Source organism: Schistocerca serialis, chromosome 4 (genome assembly GCF_023864345.2).
Source record: "Schistocerca serialis cubense isolate TAMUIC-IGC-003099 chromosome 4, iqSchSeri2.2, whole genome shotgun sequence".
NCBI classification, from domain to species: domain Eukaryota; kingdom Metazoa; phylum Arthropoda; class Insecta; order Orthoptera; family Acrididae; genus Schistocerca; species Schistocerca serialis.
This window is the reverse complement of record NC_064641.1, coordinates 507,658,170-507,677,401: the sequence shown is the minus strand read 5'-3', so window position 1 is coordinate 507,677,401 and position 19,232 is coordinate 507,658,170. Positions and strand designations below refer to the sequence as shown.

The 19,232-nt window shown below is 45.1% G+C and overlaps 1 protein-coding gene across 1 annotated transcript in view; it reads right to left on the bottom strand.

Annotated features, from left to right (window-relative positions):
* Window positions 1–1,187: 1,187 nt before the first annotated feature.
* The window catches only part of LOC126474576 (protein embryonic gonad-like), a 170,923-nt gene continuing 152,878 nt past the window's right edge, over window positions 1,188–19,232 (bottom strand). Inside the window, exons 3-5 of the mRNA XM_050102051.1 lie at window positions 7,876–8,351; window positions 4,462–4,629; window positions 1,188–4,407 (exon numbers count right to left, since the gene is read on the bottom strand). Of these exons, the coding sequence (XP_049958008.1) occupies window positions 4,176–4,407; window positions 4,462–4,629; window positions 7,876–8,351 (876 nt within the window). The 3' untranslated portion in view covers window positions 1,188–4,175. The remainder of the gene's footprint in view (window positions 4,408–4,461; window positions 4,630–7,875; window positions 8,352–19,232) is intronic.

Sequence of the window (19,232 nt, the reverse complement as noted above, 5' to 3'; positions counted from 1 at the left end):
GCGATAAACTTAACATTGTGTACCAGGAATTATATGAAGTGAAGGAATTCTACTATCCTGGAAACAAGATAGGACATAAATAGCAGACAAGGAGGACATAAATAGCAGACTTACACAGGTAAAGATGGCATTTCTGACCAAAAGACAACTACTAGGATCAAACACAGATTTTATTTTGAGGAAGATATTTCTGAGGATATTTGTTTGGAGAACAGCATTGTATTGTAGTGTATCATGCGCTGTATAAAAACCACACAAGGAAAGAATCCAAGCGTTTGGAATGTGGTGTATACAAGGATGTTGAAAATTATATGGACTGATAAGATAAGAAACGAGTAGGATCTCCACAGAACCGACAAAGAAAAAAATATATGGAAAACAATGAAAAAAAGAAGGGACAGGCTGGTTGAGCTTGTGCTAAGACATGAAGAAATAACTTCCTTTCTGCATCAGGAAGCTGTAGATGATAAAAACTGTCGTAGTTCTATTACGTATCTGTATGTTGTTTCTGTTCAAAAGCGTATATTTCTAGTGGTTGCGATAGCAAAATCAAACCGCCGCTTTCTGAATTTATAGCTCAGAATTCTTGAATCCACTGAAGGACAAATAATGTTATTCATACTTTTCATTATATCGGCTTCCATTTGCCAGTTGTAGCACTTAAGACTTATTTTACCATAAATGTATTGCGTTATTGTAAAGGTAGGTATATTCACCTTAATTTTGTGTCTTGGACGTAAACTTCCACAGCTTTCGACATTGAGTTATCTTCCTGTGTGCTGGGCAACGGTTAGAAACTGAAAGTGTTTCGTGAATTAGCCTTTCTTCCAGATGGGTGGTATTTGAGTTTGGTATGGAAGCTTGTGTAGCGTTACAAATTCTAGAAGATTTGCGTTGTGAGTCAGTGAAATTTGTTCTACTGGATCTGCTGGCACAGCACCGGCCACTAGTGACAGATGTATCCGGGTTCACCATGTAGCTGTAATATCATCAAAAGTTGTGTAAGTTCATTCTCGTGATTGCCTCCCGTTAGAGTTTCTGTAAACTATTGTTCACCGTACTACAACTGGAGTAGTGGATGTCCTTTAAGACTGCTGTAAAATAGTTTGTGACAAACAAGGCACCGTGTGTTCAAAATCTGTACAATGTTACCAAGAAGCAAATCAAAAATAAAAACGAAAAACCAGTTTTAAGCACGAATAACATTTTATTGTGAAACAATACTTTTGTTGATTACTGGCCTTGTTTTGATACGTTGGAGCTCCAACAGTGAAAGTGGACGTAAATGTTTCCCAAGGAACAGTGCACGAAGTGCGTATATCAGCACGCTATGAAACTCATCTGCTCCACTGAATTACTTAAATAATAACAAAATACATAATATTTTACAAAAAAGCAAACAAGATACTAAAGAATATGCAACAAAAGTAAGTATTTACAATTGTCTTAACACACATTAAATCGAGTAATATTATCATACAAAAATATATGCCTCCTGTAAAGAACATGCGGTAGTAAGCCTAAAAAAATCCTTTAAGGAGGCTTCAGTTTTCGTCGTAAAAAAAATGAAGATAGAATATCTGCTAATTTGAGTTTTTGTAATGCTGATAAATACTAAAAGAAGCAGACAACGTAATCTATTTAATAAAAAAACTGGCCATTTAAAGCGTTCCTTCAATTAGGAAGGAATAAACATCTGCACAGTCGAGTTTTCACTACTTCATTCAAGGAAACCTTAACAGAGCGTATCTGTAGCTACTGAAATAAAGCAGATTCACAAGGAATTCCGCAATCCCCGTTTAGATACGCAAATAAAGCGCGTTCGTAGCTATCGCTGCCAATTATCGGCATACATCTTGCACTCCTTGGCAGGCCCCGTTTTCCAGTGCCACAAGCGCTGTATGCTATAGGTTTGGTAATCCTGATCGCCAGCAAGATGAGTACGTCGTTACCAGAGATCCATTATGCAAATGAATGTGATGCTTTCCTAATGAACTGAGTTGTACGAAAGTGTATTATGTCTTCATTAAAAGGAACTGAGATGATATTAACAGCTAGGTATGGTCTCCCTGTTCCAGGTCATTACCGGTCCAATAAAAGTGAGCCACTCAAGGAGTTAATTTAAAATGGCAAGCGTGATAAATTCGGTCCTTTAAAATACATTAGCTTTAGTCAATTTCATTTTCTCAGTTGCTTCGTAAATTAACCTCGCGATAGGAGATTGCTTTTCAGCACTGCCCATTAAAGAAGTATTAGTGGTAGGTGAGGGCACTCCGTAATGAAGTGCGCATGAAATTGAAAACAGGCATCCCCTTGGACACGGCGACGAGACTAGCCATTCAGTCCTAATCGTGTCCGCACGATTTCCGTCTGTCAAGCATTTGGCGCCTTGCCGCTGTGGTCTCCCCAAAGTAGCTTCCTTCGGCCTAGTTATTGCTGATGCGAATTACTTCATAGAAACCTCAAAACAGAGCTTCGCAGTACCCTATCAGATTATCTATGGCGTTAAGGTACTAGAAGTAATTGGAGGTGACGTAAGATGCAGTACGTAGTTATTTCGTTTACTTCGCTAGTGCACTGTAAGAACAGCCCGTACGAGATGCTGTTTCGCAATTCTGAAAGATGTCTGGATTAAAGTCTTCTGTGAAACGGGAGAACAGAAGATACTTGCAGCCCTGTATCAAGTGGTGCTTTCTATCATTAACATAAGATGGCACCTAGTTAGTAAACTTATGGTGTCTTTCGCTGGGGCATTTCACATATTCTGAGCATCGACAGATAGGCGCACATCGTGCATCTTCAAGTTTTACCGGTGAAATGATTGCTCAAACGACATTTCGGTTGCGCAGCTATAATCATTTTCTTGTTTCAACTGCAGCTACGGCTGCTAAATGTTTACACGTCTCTTTATTCAGTGAGTGGATTCAGATAATATTCAAACACTATGCAGTTGAAACTTCAGGGGGAGAATAGAACTGGATGCAGCTGGAGTTTCGTACTTACAAGATAAGCATTGAAAGATGGTGTGAATCCGCACATATGTAACAACATACAAAATAATCAATGATCATGTCGAGAGAACAGGTAAATGTGTAGAAGTCATTGTTTCATTCTAAGACGTCTGCACACAAAACTACTGAATGAACTTTTCCCCAGCATAACACTCTCTCCGTGATCCACTAATGACACTTTGGGAGCTGCAGCTACTCAACTGTCTTCACTAGGTGTACATCAGTCTGCTCCTCTTATCGACACAAAATATTTGGCAGTACTAGGGATGGATCTCGCATCCTCTATGGTACTGTCAGTTCAGATATGGAAGCACACTTGCATAAAAATATGTAAACTAGTATCAGGCCGTTCCTCAAATTGTTATATGCCATCAGTTTATTTTATTTTTTTTTCCTGTAGCAGAAAGTGAACCAGTTTCTTCCAGCCCGAATGCACTATCGTTACGAGTTTACTGGGAACGAATATTCCACAACTAATCCTTAGCCGCAGTTGAATACAAGTAGACCGCTGCAGATATGAGCCTGCGTAGCGTTAGACACTCAAGTGGTCTTCGGCAGTCATCTTGTTGGTGAGGTCGAGAGGAGTCGACTGACGATCCCAAAATAACTCCTTCACCGTGACTGCGGACAGACAGAGGAGGCAAATCCAACCCCTGCAGATAGAAGTTCACGTAGTGTCAGACGGTCAGGGGAAATGGGTCACCCTCTTTTTGGGAAGATCGAGAGACGTTGGTCGATCACCCTGAAAGAATTCCTTGATGGTAGCTGAGAAGAAGCAGGCGAGGCAATCCAATCGCTCCCAATGTGAGTTCATCTGGTGTCGGACAGGTCAAATGGCTCTCAGCCAAACTGGGATACTTCAGCCACCCTCTTGCTGGTGAGGCCGAGAGGCGTTACCGTTCAACCCGAAACAATTCATTAATCGTAGTTGAGGACAAGCAGCGGAGGCAATCCAACCGCTGCCAATACGAGTTCATCTGGTGTCGGTCTGTCAAGTGGACCTCAGCCAAACTGGGGGACTTCGGTACCCCTCTTGTTGGTGTGATCGCGAGGCGTTGGTCGATCACCCCGAAACAATTCCTTAGCCCAGTTGAGGACAAGCAGAGGAGGTGGTTCAACCGTTGCCTATATGAGTTCATCTGGTGTAGGAAGGTCAAGTGGTCCTCAGCCAAACTGGGGGACTTCGGCCGCCCTCTTGTTGGTGAGGTCGAGAGGCGTCGACCGACCGTCCCGTCGCTGGCGGTCGGCGGCGTCGGTGCTGTCGAGCGCCTCGTCGCAGTCGGCGGCCGCCGAGGGCGGCGAGCTGGGTGCGGAATCGGAGCAGCACTTGGGGCGGCCGCGCACCGACAGGTCGATGGGCTGGTCCTGCTCGACGGCGACGCCGGCCAGTGCGGGGCTGCACAGCAGCAGGTCGCCGCCCAGCACCAGCAGCCCGCCGCCGCCCCCGGGCGCGCCGACGCCGGCGCCGTTGACGGGCGTGCGCGCCGCCAGGCTGGGGTACAGGAAGCGCGCCTGCGGGGGCGGCGCCGGCTGCAGCTGCGGCGATCCGTGCGGGGGCGGCGCCGGCCCGTGGTACAGCGGCGGCGGCCGCGGGCCCCCGTGCAGTCGCGACATGAGCCTGTGCACACACACAAGGTTGCTCTTCAGTTTCAGAAAACACAGTATAACAGGACGGAAGTCACTGTCATTGTTCGCAACTTGTAGTGAAGTGAACACGCAATGTCTGGCACATTACAACGAATCGGGGTATCCAAACGTCGATCGATGAATAGCGGTACTTTACCATGAGGTGATAAACGTCATGGAATAGCGATATGCGCGTTATTTGTACTCCTGTGACTCATGTGGCAAGGTTTCCGAAGTGATTATGACCGCACGATGGAATTAAGAGACTCTGAACGCGGAATGGTAGTTGGACCTAGACACATGGGACATCTAGTTTCGGAAATCGTTTTGAATTTAATATTTCGATATTCACATTGTTAGGAGTGTACCGAGAGTACCATATTTCAGACGTTATTTCTCACCGTTGACAACGCAGCAGCTGACAGCCTTCACTTAACTATCGAGAGCAGCGGCGTTTGCGTAGAGTTGTCAGTGCTAACAGACAAGAAACACTTCGTGAAATAACCGCAGAAATCAATGTGAGACGTAAGACGAACATACCCGTTGGGACAGTGCGGAGAAATCTGGCGTTACTGTGCTGCAGCAGCCTACGACCGACGTGAGTACATTCGCTAACAGCAAACACGTTTTTCACCTGCGGCAATTATTTTTTGCTATGATAAATACTAAGTTACGCAGTCAACTATAGGTCACCCTACAACCAGCTGATACGAACAGTACTAAGGACGGAAGAAGATGGGGTATCCCTCATCCCAAATGACTATGCTTAGTGAATCATTGTGAGAGTTCAAACCACTCTTTAAGATGTCGACTGCCTTAATTTTTGTCTCTAAAAGAAGATCAGAGATGTAGCAGTTTTCCAAAACAAACAACCAATTTTTTGTATGTGTAAATGACAATTATTTATGATTCATTAGGACTTTATAGACGATAAAATGTTGTCTTTTGATGAAACAGACCTCAGCCAATAACTGCTTTTCATTTCTATGTATAATAACGTTAATTTCATTATTCTTTATTTATTTTTTCTGTTTTCTTCCTCAAAAGAAATGAAATATATACATACAAACACGATCTTCAGTACTTTCCACACCATACTAAAAGATGCCTTATTTTGCGATACAATATCTGCTAATCTACATATAAAGTAAAGTAGCAATATGTATGTATGTATGTCCAGGATCTCCTTAAAAACCTCTGTATCGATTTCAACCTCATGTGGCACAGAAACAAAATGCTTTACAAGTAGCAGCACTGTGTGATTTATAACTTCATAGCTCTAACACGAGCATAAATGTGTGGTAAAAAGTGTTTTTATCAACCCCTGCCATACAGGCTATCCTGCACAACATTAGTAGGGAGGTAAATGGCATGATAGCATGAACAGACAGAACTGAGTGAGAGGAGATGGGCAGCAGAAGGGGGAGGAGGAGAGGGACAGAGTCAGGGAGGAGGCAGAAGAGGAGGATGAGATGAAGAGGGGAAGGAGGCGGTGGACAAAGAGAGAGGGATTGGAGGAGTTGCATGGGAAGGGTGGGCAAGATTTAATGTTTAAGGACAGAGGGTGTATCAGGTGGTAGGGAGAGGGGCAAGATTAGATGGATAGGGAGATGGAGCAGGAGTAGATGAACAGTGAGAGGCCACGCAGGATTAGCCGAGCAGTGTAAGACACTGCAGTCATGGACTGTGCGGCTGGTCCCGGCAGAGGTTCGAGTCCTCCCTCCGGCATGGGTGTGTGTCCTTAGGACAATTTGGGTTAAGTAGTGTGTAAGCTTAGGGACTGATGACTTTAGCAGTTAAGTCCCATAAGATTTCACACACACAATAGTGAGAGGTGGGAGAAAAAAAAGAGTAGAGAGAGCGGGAGTAGAAGTTGAGTAGAGAAGGGGAAGGAGAAGATGAGCTAGGGGTGTGGAGGAGCTTGGTATACTGTGAGAGTGGGGCGGAGGAGCAGTGATGGACAAACAGAGAGGAGCAGGGGGAAGTGAACAGCGAGAGAGGAGGTGAAGTGTAGGAATACATGGACTGGAGAATGTGGAGTGGGTGATGCATAGAAGATGGAGGATGAGGAGACGCACAGAGAGAGATACAGGAACAGATGGACAAAGAGAGAGGTGAGGAGAGAGAGGTATAGGCGCATGTGGCAGATAGGAAATCGGCAGGTGAAAAAGGAAGCGATTGTAGGAACGGAGCTGAAAGACAAAGACACAGAGAGTGTATGAAGAGGCAGTTGGAATGCCATCAAGTAGTAAGGAGGTCATATGTAAGATGAAATAGATAAATACCTGGACAAAACCGGGGTATTTAGCTAGTATCGTATTAAACAAAAGTGACTTGTTTGTGTAATTCACTGTAATAAATTCGGGTATAATATTCCCACACATTTGGAAGATAGCAGTAGTTTACAGAAGTATTTTTTCATCATGTTGGATTCCACTGGAACCACTGTGCTCGACGAGTGTGAAGCAATCCAAAACAGGAAGTCGACAATCAGTGACTACTCAATTGCCAATCTGTTCTTTATTGCAGATCTAGATTTCAGCTACAGAATAGATGTTGTCATATGATATATGATATATGAAACACAGAGGTATCAGCGAGTTCAATATCACTGATTATTTTTATTTATTATGTTTCTAGCACACGAAAGCTATTCTGTAGCTGAGATCTACATGTATAATACTATGTGCTGAGTTGCGACTGACTGCTGCCTTCCTTCCTGTTTCTGTATTTTTTTCTTCTATGCATTTTCAATCCCTCTGAAGCTCACACAAGTTCGATAATTCCCGCCGATTTTTTAGTTGAAATATGTCAAAAACTTCTGATGAAAACAAAAAGCAGCGAGCTCGATCTACTCCTCTGAACATTTAGCGTTTCCTGTGCAACTGGAGGAAGTCAGACTCTGCGAGACAAATAGCAAGGAACCTCTGCTTACCTAAACACAGCTTGATGACCATCACTCTGTAGATCTTCCGGAGTGCCAAAGGCACTTCTTTCAATACGAAAAGTGGAATATTCCGGAGTAAGTGGAAGTACACCTCCTCTGTGAGGCGTTTTGTGAGAAGCACAGGAATATCTTGTACAAGATTACGTTCAGTATGAAAATCGTGCTCTCTGGACTTACGTTCGTAAAATCCTGTTGATCTCAGGGGGCGTCTCCGGCAATCTGTACCCACAATCCAGAATGTAGCTGTATTGACTGAAGAGTTAGGAGTGCCTGGGCTTCGAGAATACGTACCCTGCAGTGATGGCGGCGGCCTCGTCGTCAACGGAGGACGCGCCGGAGGAGTCGTCGGAGCTGCTGGACTCGAGCTTGCGGCGCTTGGGCAGCGGAGACGGCGGCAGCACGGGAAAGGCTCCGTTGAGCCCGGCGAAGAAGGAGGGCGGGTAGAGGCCGGGCGGCGCGCCGCCGAACAGTGACGCCGCCCCCAGGGGCAGCCCGCCGCCGCCCATGCCACCACCGTCCTGCCCCTTCTGCTGCTGCTGCTGCTGTTGCTGCTGCTGCTGCTGCTGCTCTTGCAGCAGACAGTGAATCTTGAACCAGTTGGAGCGCCGGCCGTAGCGGGAGCCGCTCTTGGACATGCCGACCTCGATGCACTTCTTGAGGCGGCACGCCTTGCAGGAGGTCCGATTCTTCTTGTCGATAATACACTCGTTGTTGTTCTTGCATTCCGAAATGGAGTTCATGTTGTTGTAGGTTCTCCCGAAGAATGACTGAAAGCAACCACAAAGTATACGGCGTTATGAAAAAAAAAAACTAATTTGGTTACGTAAACAGAAAGTCTACTGTCTACAGCTTCGACTACTAATTAGCCTTAATAACATCGATTACAATGTTATGTAAGCCTGTAACAGGTCAGCTTTTCAGTCTTTATGTGTTACCTGCCACCGACGCATTTTCGCACATTGCTGCATAATTGGGTCAAGCTCATGATCCGATTCCACCCGTCTCCTTCGACCCATGGCGTCCTGCGGGACGTCACCAGTTGGCGGCGTGTCACGAGAGGCATTCAGTAAGTAACGCGGCACTTTTTTTTCTCGGTCAGTTTCGGTTGAAAAAATGAGGAATTACACTACTGGCCATTGAAATTGCTACACCACGAAGATGACGTGCTACAGACGCAAAATTTAACCGACAGGAAGAATATGCTGTGATATGCAAATGATTAGCTTTTCAGAGCATTCACACAAGGTTGGCGCCGGTGGCGACACCTACAACGTGTTGACATGAGGAAAGTTTCCAACCGATTTCTCATACACAAACAGCACTTGACCGGCGTTGCCCGGTGAAACGTTGTTTTGATGCCTCGTGTAAGGAGGAGAAATGCGTACCATCACGTTTCAGACTTTGATAAAGGTCGGATTGTAGCCTACCGCGATTGCGGTTTATCCTATCGCGACATTGCTGCTCGCGTTCGTCGAGATCCAATGACTGTTAGCAGAATATGGAATCTGTGGGTTCAGAAGGGAGGGGGGGGGGGGGGGGGTTTGAAGGACAAGTAACTAGAACGAAAATTTTCTTAGAGGAAGTGGGCAAAATTATTGTCGTAATTGGTAGTAGATAAGGTAGTTCTTTACCTCCCGAAACTCATCGCTACCCACGCAGGTAACTGGACATAAGTGGTATACCACTGAATAAGAAAATTCTAATTAACAACTGAATCCTTCTAATCAAGATTGTCTGTAAATTTACAACATATTAAATTTCATGGCAGCAGTTGTATCGTGATAAGTAAAGAGTAGCGAAACTCCTTAAATCGATGTTTTTAAACTGGGAATCGATGGAGCTGAAACGAAAACTCTTGACAAAAATAATTTGTATGTGTAATCTCCTGTCGCAATTGCAATATCATAACTATCATTAACTTCACAGCTTTCACGTTGAGTTATGATTTCTGTATATTGCTAATACAATATATACAATTTTGTACCGCGATGGGCTTGTAGCCGATAATGCAGTCATATCACTCAAAAATGCCGCTGGTCAGACGGGTAGGCATCATTTACAAAATACACACTGGCTACTAGACCACTATTTTATATTTAAAACGTAATTTTTAACATTGTAACAAACTTGGAACGCTGTGTATCTGTCAATAAACAAGTAATTGAATTAGATTAGAAATAATGTTTATTTTATCACTGTACGTAAGTGTTACGGTAGATTACGCACTGTAAACGAACTGACAGTCGATTACGGATCAGCGTTCAAGATAGATAACCCAGAGAGAAATCTGTGCCAGATTCAGTCGCCGATCCTAGTGATAATGCCTAAGTGTTCCTAGCCTTAGAAATACACTCAAGTATCCATATTGACAATAAGCAGCAATACGTCGTATATTCGGTTATAACAAGTGATAAATATTTTTTTTCTTTCTTTTGTGATCTTGTATTTCTAAACTGGCTGAGTATAGGGGCAGTCTGCTTTGTTTTATCCTATGGAAACTACGGAAAATTCCATTTGTTATCGTAGCTAGGATACAATTGCAAGCACTCCGACATATCTAAGTGATAAAATCTTTTAGCAGCTATAAAGCATTGGTGAATAAAGTTGGGAATACTTTTAGCAAAACGTCACAGGATGACGTAAACCAACTTAATCGACATAGTATCAAGGACTTATACGCCAGTTTTAAGTAGGTGTTAATACAATGAGAAAGCTTATCACTGAAACAACATGGAATTACTTCGTAAGGAATAAATAATTTGTGTGGTTTTTCAGATTTCGTTATTCGTATCGCCACAGAATTGGTTGCTGTCACACACTTCCCTCTAACTACCGACTTCTTGAAGACATAAGTAACAAAACACAAAGATACAAGTATACATTTTACCATTAAAGGCGTTTTACTGTGACTCGCCACAACAAGTACGAGGATTATAAAGTGTGGGTAGATAAAATACGAAACGATGTCTTTTTAGAGGCCTTACAAAGGTTTTCTCCAGGTACTGTACATTTTTTGTGTAGCTGGAGGATTGCTGAAAATAATGATTGGACATTTCTACTCAAACAAAAGTATCCCTGAAGGGGCTCGACAGCACAATTTCAGAGCAATTAGAATGGGAAAGGGACAAACAAAGTATTGCATAAGAGAAAAGATGCGGATACAGCGGTCACAAGAGCATGAGCGCTCAAGGTAAACACGATAGCAAAGAAATCTGTACTAGCTTTTTCTCTCATAGCTAAGGCACATCCTGCTCGCTGAAATGAATGTTGATGAGGTGAGTCCTGGAGAACATTTGTTCACCAGCTATTATAATGTCGTAATGTGCATGGTCCGCGTAAGGTAAGGTTCCTGTATCTCCCTCATTTACATAGCTCGAACCATGATAGGAATATACGTCTACTATGAAGAGTTAAGCATCGTAATTATTACGCAAGATCTCTTTATTGAGAAACACCTACCGACTACGTACACTGAAGTTAAGTGAAACATTTGGATAACGAAGTGATCGAATGTGGAGACTTATACTTCGACTTCATCGTATCGTGCTTAATTGCTGTGTCTTCAAAACTCAAGTAACTGCAGTGTGATTTATGTACTGGTAGCGGTAAACTCTGTGGATGAGTACACGTACAGCTGAGGTTAAACTTGGCTGTTTCCTTTGTCCTTTAAGAGAAGAGCTTGTCTATTTGACCTTTTCCAGTCTACGTCTTTAATAAACATATCAACAGAAACTTCTCTGAGGCACACAAATTCATAACAAAGGTGCTTGGTATTTGCAATGTAGAGTATCGCTTTAACAATGCTACTGAATATCTGAACTGTTCTATGTCAAGGAAGCAATGAAGCAGAAATAATGTGTCATAATATTTTCAATATGGTGCATACCGCTTACGGGTGTCAATATATTTATTGGCTGTGAGTGCAGTTTTGACGGTCTGTAATTTTCAAAGACACACATCAAATGTCGTTGCACAGATTAGCATATTACAAGCGAACGAAGATGGCCGAACCCTATTTCGTGGAGACAATGACAACGGATACTTGTACTGATTTGTTTTTCAGTTAAATCACAAATAATTTTGTAATTCAACTGCTAAGCGAAACAATACATGTGGCAGATTTCAGAGATCATATTTTCCCCTTCGCGTGTACTAGTTGTTGCTGTGGTCATGAAATCAGATTCGGCGATAATCAATGAAAAGCTTATTGCCTTATGTGGATATGTTATAAGCGCTGCTAAACTTTTAAAATAGTCTGAATAATGGTCGCCAGCCTAGCTATGATTCGCAAGAATTCATTCTCAGTCTATTTCCGAAGACAAAAACCATGTAGCAGCCTAACTACAGTGCATTCATAAATATTCCGCTAAGTATCAAAACAGCGCTACAAACTAATTCCTTGCTACTTCCACTGAATCTTCACAAAGTCTAGCAGTTCAAAGCTACGTAGGTTGCGGGAAACACCAGAATTACAACACTTCCAACTTGGATGGAAAAAAAATGCACACAACTGGTTTGAATCAGCCGTATCGAGTCCATGTCTTTCACTAAACAGCGCCAATCCTACCCATCATGTGCAATGCTAAACAACAAAAGTCGCGTAAAGAAATGGGAAACGACTGATCGCAATTTCAAGCCTACGCACGGGAAACACTTGCGAAGACTTGTCAGCTTTCTGTACTGCAGAAGTAACTTTATCGATAACTTTGGATATGTAGCCCCCCTCCCCCCGGCAAACTTCAAAATTGTTTAAACATTTACATCTTTCATCCAAACGACCTCATGAGCAACAAGAAGACACTACCTTTCGATATTCCTTTTTCTCTCTCACGACACTGCTTCGGAAATTTCTCCATCCTGTTAGAACTGCTAGACATGTATCCCACCTGAAAAATGCTGTGACAAGGCCTACTTGATCTTGTGGGAAAGTCTCGAGCCTACAGGCTAGCCCCATAGGCTCCAACCCCAACAATAACAATTGTATCCCTCCACTCTAGCACACTTTATGTTGATCACGGTTAAACGAACTCATCAGCTCCCCGATACCGAATAACACAGGACACCGCCTCTTCGGTCCCTATTAATATATAGGATGTCCCAGCCAGCCAGATCAAAAGAAAAGAAAATCATTAGTGTTATTAAGTTCCAAGTTTAATAATTGTCCTTTATAATGAACTCGGAATTATATGTTACATCACTGGGATTATTTGGAAAGACAGATGTTTTAATCCCTGTTCGGTCGTTCTGATCACGTTTTTCTGTCATTTCGCTAAACCAGTGGAAGTGGGTGTCGTTGACGAGAAAGTCATACTATTTTTCGGCGTTTCTCCAAGAAAATTTATAACATTACTAGCTGACAAACCCGCCATTGCCCAGTCATCCATTTTGTCAATTTTGTGTTAGAAACTAAACCTTGCATGTTCTTCCGACTAGGTGTGAGATGATCCTGAAGCTGCGTACGATTGGTTAACGTCTCGTTGACAACGACTCTTCACAGCTGTATGGACGGCTTTTGTTTCTTCCTACGGGCGTTTGAGCTTCGCAGTTGAAAGCTGTCAAAAACACTGCCAGGTGTGAAGGATTTCCTTAAGTTGGTTCGACTCTAGGAGCTCTTACTACAGACATCATCCCGCTTCCCAGATCTCCTGAAGATGGACGTTGACTATTGATATTGCACCATAGACACAGTCCCTTTGACTGTTCAGAGATGTCACTAACCCCGCCCAAAGATGGGGGTCCGACAGCCGATCAGTTCCAGTCTTCCACCAGGAAGGAGGCACGCGGCTTGGGTTTTCTGTAGTTGAGCCATGCCTAGACGGTCAATACCGCGATTCGATCGCGACCGCATTGTTACTTTAAGCAAGGAAGGGCTCTCAACAAAGGAAGTGTTCAGGTGTCTCGGAGTGAACCAAAGCGGAGAGACAGGAACTGTCGATGACATGCCTCGCTCAGCCCGCCCAAGGGCTACTATTGCAGTGGATGACCGCTACCTACGGATTATGGCTCGGAGGAATCTTGACAGCAAGGCCACCATGTTGAATAATGCTTTTCGTGCAGCCACAGAACGTCGTGTTACGACTCAAACTGTGCGAAATAGGCAACTTGAGGCCCAACTTCACTCCCGACATCCATGACGAGGTCCATATTTGCAACCTGGAGACCATGCAGAGCGGTACAGATGGGCCCAGCAACATGCCGAATGGACCGCTCAGGATTGACATCATGTTCTCTTCACCGATGCGTTTCGCAAATGCCTTCAACCAGACAATCGTCGGAGACGTGTTTGGAGGCAACCCGGTGATGCTGAACACCTTAGACACACTGTCCAGAGAGTGCAAGGTGGAGGTTCCCTGCTGTTTTGGGGTTGCATTATGTGGGGTCGTCGTACGCCGCTGGTGGTCATGGAAGGCGCCATTACGGCTGTACGATACGTGAATGCCATCATCCGACCGATAGTGCAACCATATCGGCAGCATATTGGCGAGGCATTCGCTCCCATCATGCACATGTTATGAATGACTTCCTTCAGGATAACGACATCGCTCGACTAGAGTGGCCAGCATGTTCTCCGGACATGAACCTATCGAACATGCCTGGGATAGATTCAAAAGGGCTGTTTATGAACGACATGACCCACCAACCACTCTGAGGGATCGTGGGGCAATCTGGACCTATGGCGCCTTGATGAACTTGTGGATAGTATGCCACGATGAATACAGGCATCATCAATGCAAGAGGACGTGCTATTGGGTATTAAAGGTACCGGCGTGTACAGCAATGTGGACGACCACCTCTGAAAGTCTCGCTGTATGGTGGTACAACATGCGATGTGTGGTTTTCATGACCAATAAAAAGGGCGGATATGATGTTTATGCCGACCTCTATTCCAATTTTCTGTACGAGTTCCGGAACTCTCGGAACCGAGGTGATGAAAAACTTTTTTGATGTGTGTAGTAAAGAACGAATGTATTAACTTTATACATGATGCGATAATTTTTCACGCATCTCAGTGTTTGGAAATTTGTGGTAAGGTCTTATGGGACCAAACTGCTGAGGTCATCGGTCCCTAAGCTTACGAACTACTTAATCTAACTTAAGCTAATTTACGCTAAGGACGACACACACACCCATGCCCGAGGGAGGAGTCGAACCTCCGACGGAGGGAGCCGCGCTACCCCGCGCGGCTTTCAGTGTTTGTCACGGCATGTCTCTTGAACTATGTGTCGTACAATAATATATTTGTGTAAGTAGATCGAACTGCATATGTGAATACTGTCTGCGAATACGTTGTGAAAAGAGGTAGTAGCAAAGAAGTAACAAATTTAAAGGCAATGCGTAATGCGGCAGGTTTTCACGCATCTCAGTGTTTATGATGTAATATCTCCTGACCTACGTGTAGTGCCATTACATAATTTTGTATGTGTGTTTAGGAGCAGCGACGGTCGCAGGTTCGAATTCCTGCCTCGGGCATGGATGTGTGTGATGTCCTTAGGTTAGTTAGGTTTAAGTAGTTCTAAGTTCTAGGGGACTTATGACCATAGCAGTTGAGTCCCATAGTGCTCAGAGCCATTTGAACCATTTTTGTTTAGGAGCATATGTCGATACTGTGTGCAAAATTTATTGCAAGTAGAGTTAATAGCACAGAAGTAATAAATCTTAACGTTATGCATGATGCCACATATGATGTTTCTTAACCCCACAGCGGTTGTTGCCTGACAGTAAGAGATGTGAGTATCAGTTTTGACTGAAACCTGTTCAGTGGTTTCAGGAGGAGATGTCGAAAAAAAAAAAAAACATAGACACAAACATAAGAGGAGTGGCAGGAAATAATCCGGACTCATGCTCTAACTCTTTACTGAAAGAAACTTACACAACTGAAATGTTGTCCCTTTCAATGCAGTCCTCTCCTCGGTTCCTACACTGCTCCACACGAATTTTACACTTTTAGAATCAGTGCTGCTAGTCATTTTATGTCATGCTGTTGTGGAGGTTCGTCGCTTTTTCCATCACTGCATCCACGGACTCGAACCTCGTACCTTCAAGCGCAGACTTCAGTTTTGGGAAGAGAAAGAAGTCGCATGGTCCTAGGTCAGGCGAAAACGGTGGATGGTCCATCACTGCAATGCTGTTTCTCCCAAAAGTCTCTTCACAGGCATCGCGTTATTGACCGGCGCGTTGCCCTAACGAAGAATCTATGAACGATTCTCCTACAGATTTGGTCACACACGTTCGCAGAGGGTCTTCAGAACAGTTCCGTAATAAGCTTGACTGACCTTCAGGCACCCAATCAATGTAGATAATCCCTCCGATATAGAAGAAAATAATCAGCATTTCTTTGAATTTTGATTTGCTCATGCGCGCTTTCTTCTTCCTAGCGGTCTCCGGTATATGGATTGTCGCTTAGTCTCTGTATCGTACTTGAACATCCATGTTTAATCACACGCAATTACTTTCCCATGGTCGTCGCGGTCATTTACAATTTTTTCAAGTGTGTCAGCACAGCAATCCACCCGATGTTGCTTTTGCTCGTTTGTAAGAATTCTTGGCATCACTTCAGTACAGTCCTTTGTCGTGCCCATATCATCGTGCAAAATCTGTCTAACGATTTCCTTATTGATGTGGGCAAGTTCCGAAATTGCTCGAATGCTCAGGCGGCGGTCTTCAGGAACAATTCTACTGACCTTCTCCCTATTCTCAACTAGTTTCCAAGTGGAAGGACGGACTGATTTCGGACCGTCTTGAGCGTCATTCCTACAGTCACTGAACGTCTTAAGCCACTCTAAAGCTTGCGTACGAGATAGATAGACACTCATACCATAAACTTGGCCGTGCGGGGTAGATTCGCGGTCTGATGCCCCTTGCCACGGTTCGCGCGACTCTCCCAATCGAGGTTTCCAGTCCTCCCTCGGGCATGTATGTGTGTGTTGTCCTTACCGTAAGTTAGTTTAAGTTGGATTAAGTAGTGTGTAAGCCTAGGGACCAATGACCTCAGCAGTTTGGTCCCATAGTAACTTAACACAAATTTCCAGTTTCCATAAACTTCTGTGGCGGTTTTTCCAAGTTTTGTGAGGAATTTGATGTTAACACGTTATTTCACTTTAGAACGTAGCGTAACACCGACAGAGCTCAAACACAAGACCTGAGAAGGCTCTCAGCTAGACCAATCACCAGAGCAGCGTGAAATTCTGTATGCATGTCAGGGACAGTACCGAGGCTATTCTCCCCCATTCTTCTACTTGTCATCGACGAAGCCGGAAATGCACACAGCAACCAGTCCAGTCTCTTTATTGCCACGCCTCGAACATACATACGTAGATACATCTACTTTTGCCGCCCGAAGTGGCCGTGCGGTTAAAGGCGCTGCAGTCTGGAACCGCAAGACCGCTACGGTCGCAGGTTCGAATCCTGCCCGGGCATGGATGTTTGTGATGTCCTTAGGTTAGTTAGGTTTAACTAGTTCTAAGTTCTAGGGGACTAATGACCTCAGCAGTTGAGTCCCATAGTGCTCAGAGCCATTTGAACCATACATCTACTTTTGTGATATGTATGGATTACGGTTTGTTCTTAAGTACGTTGGCGTGCATATGTTCCTGGCAAGTAAAACTTCCATTTGGAAAATGATATAATGTGCAAACGCGGAGTCCCGGGCGAGGGAGCGCAGTGGTTAGCACACTGGACTCGCATTCGAGAGGACGACGGTTCAATCCTGCGTCCGGCCATCCTGATTTAGGTTCTCCGTGATTTCCCTAAATCGTTCCAGGCAAATGCCGGGATGCTTCCTTTGAAAGGGCACGGCCGACTTCCTTCCCCGTCCTTCCCATGACCTTCGGGAGGACGACGGTTCAATCCCGCGTCCGGCCATCCTGATTTAGGTTTTCCGTGATTTCCCTAAACCGCTCCAGGCAAATGTCGGGATGGTTCCTTTGAAAGGGCACGGCCGACTTCCTTCCCCGTCCTTCCATATTCCGATGAGACCGATGACCTCACTGTCTGGTCTCCTCCCCCAAACTACCCAACCCAACCCCCCGTAGCAAACGCGACGCTGTCAACTCCAGTTCAACGCTCCTGTTAGCGAACCGACTTTGAGAGTGGCCAATTTCCAACATTCACAATGAAAGCGCTCCTGCAAGGTACCTGTCGAATGCCTTTCGTACTGTACAACGTATACGGCTTTAGCTATGGACAACGCGGTCCCCCATACTCGGGAAGACATTCCGGCGTGCGGGACGTAATTTTCCGCCGTTGCGCCGGCTGGAAGGAAACCTGCTGCCCACGTGCGCCACACAATGTGGCGAGACCGAGGAGAAATGTCGGCGAGGCACGCAGAATATCACACGCACTCCGAGGCCACGGGAATGCCGGCGCTCTGCTCCGGTTAAATAGCTGAGCCACTTGTCGTCGCCGTCTCGAGTCCTTTGCGCAACTGCGTACGCGAGCCAAGTGGAGCTGGCCGCCTCCGCTCGTACAGCGCCTCTGCTGCCGTCGCCGGCGCCTTTCCTTTGATGCGGTGGTTGCTCCCGAAGAAGACGGCCGGCGTTACGTCAGCGGTCCCCGCAGAGGCTCGTCCCGTGCTGCGGCGCGGTGTGGCGTGCCGCCTCGTCGCTCGCGGGAAAGTGAAGCGAGCGGGTCAGCTCGGCCGGGCGCCGCGGTCGCGCGGCCCGGCCGCTGCGTGTGAAAGTGTGGGAACCGGCGCGGCGCGGCTCCACCTGCTGCTGCAGCGGCCGCCCAATCGCCGCCGTCTCTTCCTGCTCGGCAGCCCCGCCGAGCCGCTCTCGGTGCGACGCCGGCGTCGTAAAAGCTCACTGGCCGCGACTTCTCACGTTACGTCGCTACTCGGTTCGTAGCCAGATGCCGTTCTATTGATAGACAGCTCTCGAAAAGCTGCTGACACGGTCATTTCGTTCGTGCCACCGAGCTTCCGTGCGTCGTGTGGGAACGCACTCATATCCGCGGTAGCAATCTGCACTCTTGGCCAGGAGAAATGCGCGAGAAAAACGTACTACTCTGCGGATGCATTACTGTTCATTCTAAATAAACGTCGCCAGCGTCGCTTTGACCCAAGAGAGAGGTATACATATGAGGGTGGTTTGAAAAGTTCTCGGAATCACCACGAGAGATCAGCGCTAGCGCAACGAGTTGCTCACGTGATATTCAGTGGACTGTTGCCTGTAAACACGTGCCACGTCAGTGCTCTTGGAAGCGAGGCCCACGAAAAAGACAGGCCGCGGCGCGTACGTCACGAAGGTAGTCCTGAACTCGCTCGCTCCCTCAGCTCAGCAGACAAAACGCGTTTCTAAACCTATTAACTCGCAGCTGGGAGTGTATGTAATAGCGAGAATTACATCTTCCACTGGAATCTGCTATTATGAAGTTTTATTGATTAACAGTACTACAGCGAAATTTAATTTAAGATAAATACTCGATATAAATGGTATAACCGCTTGTTTACAGCATTTAGTATCTTCTGCTTAACATTACTAATTACATGCTGGAAGTGGTGCCTTATGCAACTGCTAATCACTTTAGAATGGTTTTATTTTACAGTACAGCCGTAACAAATTATAAGTAAGCCCATGGACTTCCCATCATTATAGGACTAATAACAGTAAGATTCCATAATAGCGGATTCCAGTAGAAGACTGAGTTTT